The sequence below is a fragment of the Monopterus albus genome, unplaced genomic scaffold, assembly GCF_001952655.1.
Source record: "Monopterus albus unplaced genomic scaffold, M_albus_1.0 scaffold157.1, whole genome shotgun sequence".
NCBI classification, from domain to species: domain Eukaryota; kingdom Metazoa; phylum Chordata; class Actinopteri; order Synbranchiformes; family Synbranchidae; genus Monopterus; species Monopterus albus.
In genome coordinates this window covers 1,250,222-1,266,876 of record NW_018128037.1, presented here as the reverse complement: position 1 = coordinate 1,266,876, position 16,655 = coordinate 1,250,222, and the positions used below count along the sequence as shown (strand labels likewise).

General features: G+C 39.4%; 1 protein-coding gene across 1 annotated transcript in view; it reads right to left on the bottom strand.

Annotated features, from left to right (window-relative positions):
* Nucleotides 1-16,354, bottom strand: part of ccm2l (CCM2 like scaffold protein) — a 23,247-nt gene extending 6,893 nt beyond the window's left edge. The window contains exons 1-8 of the mRNA XM_020615045.1: nucleotides 16,106-16,354; nucleotides 11,742-11,909; nucleotides 11,585-11,668; nucleotides 9,614-9,797; nucleotides 5,164-5,696; nucleotides 2,135-2,264; nucleotides 1,598-1,661; nucleotides 514-672 (exon numbers count right to left, since the gene is read on the bottom strand). Of these exons, the coding sequence (XP_020470701.1) occupies nucleotides 514-672; nucleotides 1,598-1,661; nucleotides 2,135-2,264; nucleotides 5,164-5,696; nucleotides 9,614-9,797; nucleotides 11,585-11,668; nucleotides 11,742-11,909; nucleotides 16,106-16,135 (1,352 nt within the window). The 5' untranslated portion in view covers nucleotides 16,136-16,354. The remainder of the gene's footprint in view (nucleotides 1-513; nucleotides 673-1,597; nucleotides 1,662-2,134; nucleotides 2,265-5,163; nucleotides 5,697-9,613; nucleotides 9,798-11,584; nucleotides 11,669-11,741; nucleotides 11,910-16,105) is intronic.
* Nucleotides 16,355-16,655: the final 301 nt, after the last annotated feature.

The window sequence follows — 16,655 nt, the reverse complement described above, 5'->3', positions numbered from 1 at the left end:
GGGAGCCTACAAATTTACATTTAGATAACTTTTTTTTACAAATATAAATATATAGTCTTGTTTTAGACTGCAATCCTACATTGTGACTTATGCATTTGTAGGAATCTTGTGGTGTCCCAACACCTCATTAAGGCACCTTTTGTTTTTGTCTTTTTATCACATGCACAAACTGTATTCTTTCTATAAAATGGAAGCAAAACAATTCTGTGATCTGATGGATGTCATGTTTGTAGTAACCTAATTGTGTTGGTAGTTAATGTGTACATTTATAAAACTCTTCGATGTGCATTGCACATGACTAGGCTATGTAATCACCCATCACAATTAAAATGTATACATTTGATCAATTTATCTGACAAACTGACAAAATGCTAATATTCACTCTACTGTGTATAACCAGAAAAATGTTTAAAATGGTGTAATCATTTTGCAGAAACTCTGCAGAGCTGTGTTATGAATTATAACAGGCAATAATGTTCATGGAAGCAAACACACTCACCAACACACACACTCACAGTGATCATATATTCCTGCATCAGCAGCAGGTCAGGGTTGCTGTCTCCTGCATCATTGGCTGAAGCCAGACTACGATGGGAGTCCTGCAGCGACAGAGATGAACTCTCACTGTATGTCTCACTGTAGTAGAGCTCAAAGGCATCCTGGGAACCATCACTGAGGGAGACAGAGGGAGAGTTTCTTACAACTGGATGGAATATCACCTGACACAGATGGAGTTATGGATAAATAGATTATTGGATATGTTTACTGTTGCTGCTAGTCAACTGTAGCTGGCAGTCAGCTGCCACTCATCCGTTAGTTGTTCTTTATTGTTTTATAGTGGCCTAAAGTGCAAATTATTAATCAAATTATTCATCAAGTGTCCCCAATGTTAACTGTTTACAGTCAGTGTCGAAACCACTAATCATACAGGATTCCTTCAAATTATGAAAAATCCTTTGGACTTTTATATTACACTGACTTCTTTCATTAATTATATTTAAGAAACCACATCCAGAGGCATCAACATTACAGTGCTGGAAAAAGGAAATGTATATATCGGTCAAACAGAGAAAAGGCAATAACTATTGAAAAGATTACATTAACCAACTGAAAACCATTGAAGTAGAATTATTACAATCTGTGAGTACATAAAGTACCAGACTTCAGATTGATAACCTTTAGGGTAAAGGATAGGATGATACTCTAACCAAACAACTGCACATCTGAAAGGAGGACCACCTCCTCACACTTTGAAAACCCCCGACCTATGGTAATTTATATACATCAAGGTCAGAACATACAGTACCTACTGTAGATAATGAGGATGAGCCTGCTTGTTTTATGTACAGAAAATGTGTGTGCATGTGTGTGTTTTGTGTCTGTGAAGTAAGCTGATATATATTTGGAAAATCAAAATCAAATCTCTAGAAAGGGGCACCACTGCTGTGCTGAAAATGTATTCTGTAATCATCGCTGTGACTAATAAAAGCTGACAAAGCTATCACCTAAAATGTCTGGTAGAAAATGTGTCAAGCTGTTGATTGATAACAAACACTGTGATCTACGGTACATCTTCATTGCACCAAATGTTACTCACTATGAGCTGCAGCAGCTAAACTCTGGGTCATAACTGTAGGACATGTCAGTCAGACAGCTGTCACCTACACAGAAAAGACAGAGGCAGAGCATTAAATACACAGTTTCCCATTCAAACCAACTATAGTATGATAGTGAAAGACGAGTCCAAGTTTAAGCACAGTCAGCATCCCTAGAGAGGCTGCAGTTTTCCTTAGGGCAAATCCTCTAAGGAACAGGGGTGGGATGGGCACATTTTTAAATACTATACAGTATTGCTTTTATACAACTGGAATAAAATGTGATCTGATGGTGACATTAGAGCTAATGACAGAGGTTGGACAAAAACGTTAACATAAATTTTCTGACCATGAATTTTCAGGGCAGAAAGTCTGGAGATTGCTTGCTCTGGAGCAAAGACGATATATAGAGTGATTAACAGACATTGCCCTCTTTAAACTAGCATCACCAGTAGCCGAAAATAAAAGCTAAGTTATAAAGTCTCTACATATTATACAATATTTAGCTCTACTTTCAGCAAACAGAAAGGCTGACTCACTCCTCTGCAGCCAATAGCGGTCCGGCATGGTGTGATGAAACCCAGCCCTGTCCACACACTCAATGGTTTGATGGCCATAAATGATTTGGAACATTTGACAGATCAGAGAACAGTACTCCTCTGCAGCATCCTGCACACACACACAAGCAATTATCACACTGAACGAGTAACATAACCTTCTGTGACATCACTGTTATGTCCATGGCCCTGGCCACCCCAAGCACCCCATCAGCTGGTATGAGTAATCCCAGTAGCTCTGCCCCCGCACAGGTGGGAGTGCATTCCAGGCGGCGAGGCACACCTGCTCTCAATTATCAGAGCAGTACTTAAGGAGAGCGTTGGTGTGTCCTCATTGCCAGATGATTGCTTATAGTCCACCAGTAATGTTGCTTGGCACCCAGACCCAGACTCTGACCCTGACCCTGACCCTGACCCTATGGATAAACTGCATACCTGTTGTTAAGCCTGACTTTGTTTTTCTTTTTGGGAACTATATTTTGTCAGTTTGTGATTGATTTGTCCCTGCCAGGTCCTACTGTGTGACCAACTTTGCTGCAGCATTTGCACTGGTTAGTGCCTTGTTCAAGGGTACATACCCATTAATAAGCATCCATGCACGGCCAAGCCAGCAATCTGTTGTTGTGATGAAAATACGACTGGAGTCTATTAGCTCTGTATGAGCCAACTGATCAAGGACACGCTATAATGTTGTCAGTTCAATTATTGCTCTGGGAACAAGGTTAACAAAGACCGAGGAACACTATCACTCTCTCTCTCTCTCTCTCTCTCTCTCTCTCACTCACACACACACACACACACACACAGTGACAATGCTACACAGCTGTAAGTGTTGCAAAGACTTAGATTATGCAACAAGACAATGTGTGTGCATGTGTGGCCTGGGATTATTCATGTTATGGGTATATACAGTAAGTCTGTTTACACAGTCACACTGAGAGGACTCAGCGTCTTCATAGGGACAAAAAGCAAGTCCTCATTACATTTTAGAGTGGGTGGTTATATTTAAGGTTAGGGCCAGTCTGAAGAAAATGAATTTAACTGAGCTGAATGTTACACAGTGATATCAACTCTGAGCACACAAACACCAGTCTCTAGTAGCACAGCTCCAGGGGACAATGATTTTGTTTGGCCCTTTGGTCCAGACCAAAATACTCCTATATATCTCAAACCTCTAGGGGGTGGATTTCTATACAATTGTGAATAGTTGTACTGTGATTGTGATGTAATGTAAACATAGTGTTAATGCCACCTGGTATCAGAATCAGAGCTACTTTGACCTATGGGATGGCGAAAAGAGTGTATGTCTAACTAGCTCTCTGCTGACAATAATGAAATATAGAGGAGCAGTAAGAGCACCCAGGCACAAAAGTGTGCCCCACCAGAATTTTCACCAGAAAACTTCTGAAGCCTTTTGATTACTGTATTTGAGACTAAAGGAATGGACTGGAAGAAGTGGTTTCAAAGATTTCTGCTTCAGACTGGAAAGTTATTTGAGTTATTCTTCTGATGTTAAAATAACACATTTCTGTATGACAGTATGTTTTGAAAGTTCATAAGAAACAAGTCAGCATTGCATCTTGTCCAACACTAAAACCAATGACCACGTTACTATACTCAGTGCTTTTTAGGCTAGAATAATCATTCAGCACAATGGCAAGTATGCCCATTTATTTTCTGTCTGAGTGTGAGACGAAAAGATGTCAAGTCTCATGTCTGTGTGTTAAGTACAAAGCTGCAGACAGGTCATACTTGCACTAGTTTAGCATCCCTAAAGCTCACTAAGGGTGTGTTCACACTTGGTCCCTGTTGGCTTTCAAAACAAATTGTTTTATTGTTGACTAATATTGCATATAGTGACATGCGATATACTTCAGTACTTTGGAAACACTGGTATACCTGCCTTTTAAAAGGGTAGTTGTTTATTGGTTGTTCTTGTTGTTGTCTTTTTATTGTTATTTATTTCTGATTGTTTCATGGTTTTATTGTTTTTTTTAGCATTTATACACCTGGACCTTGGGTCTGTAATAAAGTATCTATCTATCTATCTATCTATCTACTAGTCAGTCATCTTTTTGTATGAGCACTACAAACAAACTCAAAGTACCAGATTAATAAGCAGTATCAGTAGTAGTACAGTTAAAAATCTTAATGGATGATTAGTTTAGTGCAGGGAAGAAACTACTGCACTTCTCATGATACTGAACAAAGAGCACATCAAACTACAACTGTCTATAATGCATAGACACGTTAAGGGTTTCCTTCAGTTTTCAGCTCCTATGAGAGCGAGGGGCTTCATTGGAACCCCACTGCAGTGCTGCATCAAACTGAAAAGACTACATGAAAAGCATTTTACCACACGCAATAAAAATAGACAAATTAGAGGATCCTTTGATATAAAAGACATATGTGAAAGCGGTAAAGGTCTGAGAGCTCCAGAGTCTCTACAGTATGAACTGAAAGAGGCTGTGCTTGGTGATGGTTAAGGTAAGTACGGTGTATACCACTCATTAGGTTCTGACAGTGGACACGCAGCTTAATAGGACTGAGTTGGGTTCATTTATAAAGGAGCATATGTGAAAACACCCTAAGAGGCCTTTTCCATTGTAGGAACCTCCCATCCTGTAATGGAATTGTATGCCTTGTTCTGCTTTTTGTCTCCGCTGCATGGAGACGAGGTGCTGGAACTAAATTTTGGTAGCCCTCAGCAGGTAAATCAAATCAAGCTCCAGGAACGTGTGAGAGGGGTGGGGTACTCACAGGGCTGGAGTATGTGATTGGTTAAACAACAGTGTCATCACATCTCAAGTATTAGCATTACCTGCACATGGCCACGGGAAACTCAAAACAGTAGTATGCTGTGCTTTAAATTGATATAAGAAAAATCTCAGCATAAGAAATCTGATCACTAAAATGAGGCCATCAACCACAAATGTCTGCAAAAACCTGAATCAAATTATTTAATGAAGTCAAATCTGGAGCTAGTTTTTTTTGTTCATCAGGTGACATACCCGGTTTTCCACAGCCAGGATGACCAGGTTGCAGTAGGCGTCAGGGCAGGGCGTGGGCTCCAGCGGGTTGTGGTTCCTCCTCTCCCAGCTGCCATAGCTCTTCCGTTCCCAGCTCCCAGCTCCTCCAGGCCTCCTCTCCCAGCTCCCTCCACCACCACCTCCTGGACCCAACCCCCAGTTCCCACTCATAGGCCTTGCTCTGCGGTTCTCCCAGCTCCCTCCTGTTTTACGTGCTTGCGGCTTCCTTTCCCAGCTTCCTCCTACTCTCTTCCTCTCTAGGCTTCCTCCTCCTCCTCTCTCTCCCCCTGCACCTCCTCCACATCCTCTCTCCATGTTCTGGTTTTTGTCGTGGTTACTCCTGGAAAGTGATGGCCTCCAGTCAAGTCCACAGATGGTGTGTCGTCGCTCCATTGTGCCCCCAGAAGGGCGTGGATCTGCATTGCAGCTCATGGTTTGACGTCTCCCTTCGATGCCTATTGGCTTTTTTCTGTCCAGACTGTCATCCCCAGCGACCACAGTATCCACGTTCAGACCTGTTGGATGAGGGTTTAACAAAGTTGCAAACTATTCAGCAGTAGAAGCAAAGGCTCCTGCTCTCCACTTTGTTTCACAAGACTAAAAGAAAAAAAAAGAGATTCCTGAGACTCTAACTTAATTAAAGGTACAATAGCTAGATTTGCATTACCCAGTGCATTAAATAAATGATATTGTCTGACAAATCAATTAAAAATGGGAGAGGATGTGATGTCTCTCAGCTTTACACCCCTTCCATAATACTCTGTCTGTAACCTATAGCACTTCCATTGTTATTCCAACTTTTCTACATTGTCTTGTAAAATTATGATACATAAATTAGCCCTGCCTGTCAGTAGGCCAAAGAGGCAGCATTCTTTTACACAGAGAGCATGGCGCCATTTAGTGGTAGCAAAAGAACATTGCACTAATCAGTTGTAAAAACAAGGTGACGTCAGTCTCAACTAAGACATTTTACAGTCGTTCCTGAGATAAAAGTGGACAAGGTACAAAGCCTGATTATGCTTAATAACATTTGCAGTTTGAAATGGCATGCAAATTTCACAAGTTTTAGCAATAGTAACAAGCTAGGAAGCTGCTAATTAGGAAGTACTCGTTTGAGGACACTTGGACTTTATAATGGTATAATTGCAAAGTGAAGGTGTAAAAATAAGGACACATGGCTTGGGAAGATTTGGGAAGAAACAAACAGTTTCCAAGAGCATAAATAGTTGTTGCATGTTGCACAAATTAGTCTACATTGATTTAATTTTATATTCCTCTGTAATACATTTCCAGGCCATATTTCTTTGTCAAAAGTGGAATGATTGCTAAATGCAATAATAGGAGAGAACTCTGAGGTGGAGGAGTTGTCTGATGGTGAGGATGCTGATCCTAGTGTGGAACAATTAAATGAAGATGATATTCCACCAGATTTATCAGAGTTTGATCAGCAGAGCAGTGATGACAGTGACAGTGAGCCACAACCCCATCCACATGCATGTAAACATGATGGCAGTAACCATGTGCAGAGATCCAGAGGACACTTGCGTAAATGTCAGCGTGATAAAAGTTTTGACGTGAACCATGATGAGCCAGAATCTAACAAACTTGCATGTAGAAAATGCTGGAAGTCTGCTGCCTTCACTCCAGACTTAGTTCAGTTTGAGGCTGAAGATGAAACACTGCATGAGCAACATGGTTGGCAGCCACTGGAGTATGTGGAGCAGTACATCGATACAGAGTTGATGAAACTCGCTGCTAACTGCACAAATGTTATGTCACTAACTAACAGTAGCAACTCTCTCAACACATCAGTTGAGATTTATCTTTTTTTTTCTAGCACCAATTTTTATATCTTGCGTGCCTTACGCACAACTCAGGATGTTCTAGTCCAGTGCCATGTGAATTCCTGCCATTAGTGACAAAATCAGACATGACAGATTTTTAAAACAGAGGAAACATCTAAAAAATTTGATAAGGACATTTCAGAAGACATAAAGACAACTGACAGATTGTGGAAGACAAAGCCCTTTATGGATCACATCCTCAAAGGCTGCTTGCTTCAGGCTCAACCAGAATGTGTATCAATTGATTAACCAATGATTCCATTCACAGGAGCCTGTCCATTTCACCAGTGTGTTCCACTAAAGCCCAATAGGCATGAAAAACTTTGTGCTGGCTACAGCAAGTGGCACTGTGCTGGACCTTGAAGTCTATCAAGGTGCAAATGCACTCAGGTGACAGGTCCCAGTCATGGACTTGGTTTGGGAGCCCTGGTTATTACACATCTGGCTAAAACTCTGCATCCTGGCACAAAAGTGTACTGTAATTGGTTCTTCACAACCATGAAAGTGGTGGATCAAATGCTGGAGAACCAGGTGTACCTGACTGGTACAATAAACTGATGGGAAATACAAAATGTGAAAAATCTGTGCATTAACCCCACATTACCTTACTAAGTCAAATACCATATACAATTGCACTATGTGCAATATCATGTGCAATATTTGAAACTCCCCATTTTACCTGCTATCTTATTGCTGTATCCAAAATTTTATTAACTATTTGGTATTCTTTTTTTTGTATTCTTTTATATTCTTGGGTGATCTTATATTTAGACTAGGTGTTCGTTCTTTTGGCTTTAAACCCTTTACTTGACTCCAGGAGAGCCCTGCACAAGAATTCCTATATGCCTAGACTGTCTGTTTATGCATAAATGGCAAATAAAAATCTTGAATCTAGAAAAATAAAGAGCCAGGTCACCGAAACACTGCAGAAGCTACTAAGTGACAAAAACATGAAACAGCAAGGAAGAGGTGCCTCAGTCTCAGTTACAAGAGGAGATGGGAAGGTTTGTGTGGTGAAGTGGTATTACAACAAATCTGTTGATGCTTTCCACTGTTCATGCTGAACAGCCAGAAGATGCCTGCCAATGATGGTCCAAGACAGACAAACAGTATGTGACTGTCACACGACCAAGCGTTATGTCCCTGGTAGGCTAGTGGTTAAGGTGCAGCGCTCTCGCCGCTCCAGCCCGAGTTCAAATCAGGGTTGTGTCAGGAAGGGCATCCGGTGTAAAACACGTGCCAAATGTCAACATGTGCGTCGCCAGTGTGATGATTCGCTGTGGCGACCCCTAAAAATGGGAAAAGCCGAAAATGACTTTCTACAACTCCAAGATGTGGGGTTGACTTGGTAGACAGAATGATGAGCTACTATCGAATGAACGTGCACAAGTCAAATGCTGCTGCACTTCATTGATCTTGCTTATCCAGCAGCTGGCTATTGTACTGCCAAGGCAACACTGAATGTGGATATAATACAAAAAGGGACATAATGCAGTTTCTTGAGTTTCATATGACAGTGGCTCAGGCATACTTGAGCAAATGTGGCACTGATGTTGAAGATGCACAGGAAGAGAAGGCACATGTTTTGCAACAAGGCAACAAACATAAGTTCACTCCAGTACCCCATGTCTCAGTTAAAAAGTTTTATATTGTGTTACACACTGGTGACTTTGTTGTATTACACAGTAAAATAAACTCAATGCCCCCATATGAGGACCTCGTTTTTTTCAAAAACTACTTCCTGCTCACAAACAATACTTATTTTATATATTTATCAGGTCCCAGTAATCCTGAATAGCTAAGAGAAATTAAAAATGCATAAGAAATCAAAGCTTGTGTCTTAAGTTTGTGTAACATTAGTGCTTTGTGTGACACTGGCAGTAGCCACACAGTACTTTTTAGTGTACCACCCCCTGGTGGCTAGGTGCACTATGGGTCATAAACCCTGCACCTTATATAGCAGATGGAACTTGAGCCAAACTAAAAGTTCTAAAAATTCAAAGTACAAATAAAATAATTTTCCCCACAATGATACCTGTCCTTTTAGGTAGATATTATCACACAGATTTGTGTATGATTTTTCTAATAAGATTGTTTTTAGCAAGTTATTTGATGATATCAAAAGGGATGTATTTCAGATGATTTCACAGCTTTGATTGGAAGCCTGATATCACAGCTCCACCTCTGTTCACTACTGCACAGAATCTGGTTGCAAAATGCATCACAAAAGCAAGATGGCAACCACAGTATTCAAGATATTCTGGCTTCACTATTGTATAGTAGCAGAAACAGGTGACTGTCATTTTTGTATACAGTCTATGTTAGCAGATGGTCCTGTTGTTTTTGTTAGCATTTATAACTGTCTTTATTTTAGCATTATACACTGAAATTTGGTTACTAACATCATCAAAACTGTGGATATGAGAAATATATTTTTTATTAAGCCAAACAATTCAGAAATGAAAGTTCAAAACATGTTAGCATTGTCATTTTGCCATCTGGGAAGTGAAACCTTCATTTAAAAAACTGCCAGCATGCATCCTCACTACCTACTATCACTCATTCAGTGAGTGACAGTGTGTACCCACCTGTCTTGAGGACCAGCAGGTGCAGTGCATCATCTCGCAAGTAAGAGGCAGCAGCGATCTCATGTGTGGGAATCCTCATCAGCAGCTTCTCATTGTCTCTCCAAGTCAGCAGCAGACAGCGAGCAGACAGACTCAGAATACAGTCCTGATCCACGCTGGTCTTCAGTGGCAGCACTTTCAACTGCTACTGAGTAACACACAGGGAAATGATTAGAGAATATTGATCATGGCAGTTCCCAGTAACTGCTTATCAATAATTAAACCTGAGACCGTTTAGTTAATAATAGTTTATTGATTTCTAACTTTACCTGTGATCTGTTAATGTATGTATAGGTTATTGATGATCAGTTCCCAAAATGTTTAGTTATAGATTAAGTATTGATTACTAACATTGATTAGTTACAAACCAATCATTAATTAATGGGGCTGTCAAAGTTAACACGATAATAATGTGTTCACACAAATTCCTTTTAACGCCACACTTCTTGACACACAGTTAACACGTGCATATTCTATGATTATGACCTGAAGTTTGGAAAATCAGGAAGTGATGCAGCAGCAAAAATGAGCAGAAATAGATAAAGAAAAGGGTTTTTGGAATGGTACGTTCAGCCTCAAAGCCCTGCCAGATGGTTTGCTAGACAAGACCAAAGCTATTTGCATTTACTGTCAATGTAAGTTGATTTACCACTGGAGTATGTCAAGTCTCAAATACCACTTGCTGGCCAAACACACAGCTGAACCAGAGAGCCCTCCCCCTCGCCAAAGGCAGACCACGATGGATAGTTTGCAATGGAGATACCTGGACAACTCTACAACCAGCAAAATTTTCACCATTTATTCCTGAATAGGTTTGTGGGTGGGGGGGGCCTGGAGCCTATCCCAGCTGACATTGGACAGGTCACCAGTCTATCACAGAGATGACATGTAGACAAACAAACACACACTCATCCTCACTCCTAGGGGCAATTTAGAGTGACCAATCAACCTTTGGACTGTGGGAGAAAGCCGGAGTACCCAGAGAGAATCCATGCAGGCACAAGGAGAACATGTAAATTCCACACAGAAAGGGCCTGAGTCGGCCGGGGCTCGAACCCAGAACCTTCTTGCTGTGAAGTGACTGTGCTAACCACCGTGTCACTGTACCGCCCACAAGTAAAAGTCCTGCATTCAAAATGTTGGTTAAGGAAAAGTACAACAGCATTAGTATAAAAACACATTTAAAGTACTAAAAGTAAAAGAACTCATTATGCAGAATGCCACATTTCACATTCCTATATATACACACATTATTGTATTAGAATTACTGATGCATTACTGTGTACATCACATTTAATGTTGCAGCTGGTAAAGGTGGGGCTAGTTTTAACTAGCTTATATACATTTCATTTGAATTACTGCTGGGTAGCTTGTGAATATTCCACCATAGATCCATGAGATATTGTAATTATCCTGTATTTTTTGTTCTGAAAAGTAACTAAAGTTATAAAATGACAAGTACAATATTTTCCTCTAAAATGTAGTGAAGTCAAAGTATGAAGTAACAGAATATGAAAATACTCAAGTACAGGTACCTCAAAATTGTACTTTAGTACAGTACTTGAGCAAATGTACTTAGTTACTTTCCACCATTGTTTAGAACAGATTCAAAAAAGTGTGATCATCTTGTGATTAATCACTAGCCCGTAATGGACAATTGTGCGATTAATCACATTTGGATTTTTTTTTTGTGATTGACAGCATTATTAATTACTATAGGTTTTTGAAGACTGATGATAACAATGACTTATTTTAGGCCATATTGTTGTTGACCTCAAACAGTGATTAGTTATAAATTTGTTATTGATCACTTACCTCAGCAGTGATTAGCTATACTGGATATTGGTTGATTGCTAATACAAATAGTAATATTGATTAACTAACCCCTAATGCCTAATGTGATTAATCATAAGTAAGTTATTGATCACTAACCATGGCTGTGTCCAGTAGTTGTAGCAGCTCATCTCGGCTGGAGGGGTTCAGTGAAACTGACACCCAAGTCAGGTGACCAAGGAACTAAGGAGAGGACAAAGGTCAGGTGTGGTTATCCAGGTATATTTTATTGTACTGTACTATGTTTTGGTTATACCTTGACCTCCTTTTCTATGTAGTCAAAGATGAGTCTTTCAGGGTGGATGAGGTAGTCTGGAGGGTAGAGGGGGACAGTGTGCAGTGGGCGGCGGTAAACACAGCCTCGATCCACTGGTCTGCGACTGGATTTGGACCAGACCAGCCTCTTAATAGGAGATACAAATCCCTGGGGAGAGAGAGACAGCAAGGACAAGAGAATGTCATCATTTATTAGATCAACCGCCATGTAATTTGGTAAAATGTTATAAATACTGTAAATATTATTATATCTTGTGAACAGATGATGGCAAAAATGCCCTGAGATCTGGAACCCAGAACCCAAGGGGCACAGAGAGAGACTGCACACCTGCCAGACTGTGCATATGTTCACTCAACCATTTTAGCAAGACAAGATGGCGCCACTGTTTGTGACAGTGAGAAACGTTGAAATGTCTTCGACCTAGAAATCTAGTAAATCTAGTTTTTTTTTTTTCAGTTGGCCAAATAAAGGTGATTTTTATTATTCTTTTGACCTGTGAAACTCCTTTGAGGACTGCTATCAGTGGCTTCGGCCTGCAGCTGTGAACCAGGTTCCATCGATTACACGCCGCCATTTTTGATGGCTCTCCATGAGAGGTGTTGTTTGGGTAAACCTGCGCCCGCTGGCCTGAGAATCCCAGGCACCTGGCAAGATGTTTACAGTGAGGATGACTCTCATCAATGCTAGATCGCTAGCTAATAAAACTTTCAGTCTTAATGATTTCTTTAGGTACCTCCTGTGGTGTTGGTGAGTGAAACCTGACTCAAAGTTGGCTCCTTTTCTGAGCTACTCCCTCTGGACTGCTTTTTTTTTTTTTTAACTCTCCACATATTTCAGGGAGAGGAGGAGGATAAGCATCTATTTTAGGAACTGTTTTAACTGCTGATGTTTACTCCACCTTTGAATTGCTGTTGTTTTTATTGAATATAAACTATCTTGTGTTGTGTGCAGTTGTTCTTCCTAAGCCCAGTAAGGATTTCATTCATGAATTTTATAATTTTCTGGCTGAAATTATGCTCAAATATGATAGCAAACAGGCAATAACCGTCTTACTAAAATTGCCTCAACAAAATCATACACTGTGTTGCAGCAGCCATCTAAAATATCAGGGCAAGCAAGGAGTTCTGTCTTATGTGTGTTGTCCAAAGAAACTCAACTCCGTACCTATGTTTGGTCATTTATTGAAGAAGCAAACGATAATTATACAAGGCAGTTATATAATGTGGAAACTGGACAAAAATCTCCACAACTTCACTGTCAACAGAAAAGAGGGCTCCCATCTCTCCTCCTCACACTGAACTGCCAAAAGAACAGTTCAAAGGTGATATTAATGAATCGGTCCTCTGCCATCATTCATTTTTCTGCGGACAAATAAGCCACATGTGAAATTGTAGTGCGCCTATAAACCATGCTTTACACTAGTTGTCCACTACATCCGGTTTTCAAAATAAGACATCTGAGAAGGACATGAAAATGAATGTAGGCAAACAAAATCAACTGAATTATACCCAGAACTTATAAATATAGCCTATTTCCGGCAGCTTATTCTTTCTCAGATTTAATCAGACACTTTTATTGTATCGTTTTGGAGGACCTTTAGATTAAAATAGCTGTTTACAAAGCAAAGATTTTGTCATGGAGTTTGAAGCGGCATAAAAAACACAGTAGTCTATTTTTCAAAGTGATTCACTTTTCCCAGATCTATAGGAGGTTCCCTACAAGCTCACAAAAAATTAAGCATATTTACAAAACTATTTTGGAAAACATTGAAATTACAGTTTAATATTTGTGGTTAAGATATTGTATTTTTAAGAAGAAATATTGGATTTTAATCTAAAAATCCTCCAAAATGATATGGTATGTCAGAATCTCTGTGAAGTTGACCAACTCTTCTAGTAGACATATACATCAGTCCCTGTATGAAATTATGGAGCATTTGTTTTTTATGCAGCTTTATAATACAAAATTCTCTAAACCAATAGAGTGAAACTTTATGATTTGTTGTGATGTTCTTGTCCAACTCTTCCAGAAGAGATACATATCATTTCCTGTATGGAAATGATATGTATAGGCCAATATGTTTTTATTCTGCCTTAATAGTCCATAACAAAAGGTATGTCCTTATATAAATATTGGAGTTTAAATTTTAAATTTCTCTAAAATGGTACAGTATAACTACTTCACCTTTTAGGAAATTGTAGTCTGCCTCCTCTAGAACAAAAAAGCATCAGTCCCTGTGAGTCACTATTGACCAAACTGTTTTATGCAACATCTAAATTTATTACAGGAGCCATTTTCTTATATAAATATTTGACATTTAATTTGAAAGTTCTGCAAATTGGTACAGTAAAAAGATATCATTCTTTGTGAGGTTCGAGTCTCACTCTCCTAGAACAGAAAGACATCATTCTCTATGAAAACTTATGGACCAAACTATTATTATGTAGCCTCAAGGTGAACAAATAGCTATTTTCTTATACAGAGCCACTGCTTCTTCATGGATGACATCAAGCTCTACCCATGAATGAACAGGACACTGACTCACTGAATACATGTATAAACACACTTTAATATAGTACTGCTTGAGGGCATAAGGAGTAGACACACAGAATAGAAGGAGGGAATTAGAAATTTGTTTTGTCTTTCTTTCTGAATAAAAACAAGGACAGCTATGCTCTATGCTTGAGAATAAGACCAATTTCTGAACATCTCTGTAGTCAGCTGATTGTAATCCTAAGGACAGAAACAGAGGATGGTTATAATGAGTTTTGTTCTTCTCCTAGTTATAATGAGTTGTGTTCCTCTTCTTGTTCCAGACCTTGTTCATTTGAGGAGTCTAAAAGGAGGAAATAATTGGGCTTTCTAATGAATGTTAGACCAAGGTGCTATGGACCTGCTTACTGCTGAGCTCTTTTCTTTGGCCTAGCATTTAGCCAAGAAATGTAAAATGTGAATCTGAAGACTGTTGTACAAGTGTAAACCAAGAGGAAATGTAGAAGAAACTCTACGTTTACACTGATCAAACTTTAATATGGCTGAAGAAATCAACAAATATATTTTGGAACTGCAATCATACAGTCTACTGCCAGTCTAATCATCTTTATTTTGTTCAGTAACCAAATCTTGAAAGCATGTAAAAGTCCCTGACCTTCTTCCCTGGCAAGCATTGTAATTTAAAAACACCCTCTTGCTCATGAAATGTGTTTTTAAAAACAATGAGGTCTCTAATGACTAACAGCTGCCATGCTGACAGTAGGGTTGCAAATTTCTTTTTCCCCTTCCTCTTTTTGCTTTTGTTTTCCCCAAATTAGTCTGCCCCATCATCTCTTGTCTCATAACTGTCTGCACACCCTTGCTTCTTTCTGGACCAGTTTACACTCCAACATTGAGGTTAATAAAACTGGATTGTGCGACACAGCTAGTAAGCTACAGCACTTTCCATCATTTTGGACTCTCCCGCTGTTTATTACTTCAAAGGTCAGCAGTGTCAACAGTTTACCATTGGTCAACAACTGCCCTCTCAAAGTTTACTGAACCTGAACTTGATAGAAACATTTCTCACATATATACTTCACCCATGTGAGTGACTGCACTGTTAGCAGTGATCCCTCTGAAATAAATGGACTTAATTGTTTTTGTAACAAATTTTGCTGTTTTAAATTCTGGTGTGACTGGACAATAAGGCCCATGTTTCTTTGTAAGGGTGAGGATTTGTCAAAAGTTTAATTACAATGATTCTAGAAACGGTAATGGAAAGTAACTAAATACATTTACTCAAGTACTGTACTTAAGTACAGTTTTGAGGTATCTGTACTTTACTTGAGTATTTTCATATTCTGCTACTTAATACTTTGATATTGCTGCAATTTACAGAAAAATATTGTACTTTTCACTCGTTACATTTTTTTGATAACTTCAGTTACTAGTTACTTTTCAGACTGAGATTAATTAACCACATTACAGTATAATCATAAGACTTATCCCTGGTGGGGATCCCAAACTACCCAGCAGTACTTCACTTCAAAGTATAATCATATAAGGTAGTTAATATCAACTCTACCTTTACCAGCTGTAACATTAACCCTTGTGTTCTGTTAAGGATCATAAGTGTGATGTACCCAATAATACATTAGTATTATAATCTTAGGATCAACTGTATGACTTAAGCTTTTGGTTTGTCTTTAAGAGCTGAAACAATATTCAACTCTAGGTCCCAATTTCCAGCTGGATGATGAAGTGTGACAAAATTAACTTTGGAGAACATTCAGGACCAGCTCAGACACATCTATATTACCCGAACAAGACAAAACATGGAAACTAAGTGAGAGGAGAAGCTACTATACCTTCTTGGCTTTCTTTGGTTCATAGTCCATTGTGATTTGGTCCTCTGTATTCGTCCTGTACGGGTCAGCTGGAGTCCTGGTGCTATTCACCTTCTTCCTGAATATATCTTATGTTTCAGTCTGTCTTTCGTTGTTTTTGTGTCTGAGTGTCAGTTACTTTTTTCATTGTTCCCTCTGGGTCCCTGTTGTCCTCTGGTCAAGCAATTTTAACTTATGTCTCTGCTTCATTCTTGTTCTTTCTCGTTCTACACAGACTATTCTTTTTAGACCTCTCCTGGGGACTCACACACACACACACACACACATGTGTGCGCACACACACATGTGCACAGGAGGACAGAACAGGAAGCAGAGGAAGCCTAATTCCTGTCCAAAAGGAAACTCCACCAGAGAGTGATAAGGTCAGTCCATTCTCTCTGCACTGATAACACATACAAAAAACAACCTCTAATTAAATGTCTTTGACGTCATTTTAAATGATTTATATTTCAAATTAAAATCAGTTCTTTTGCAGACTTGGTTTTGTTGCCCAACAAACAAACAAACAACT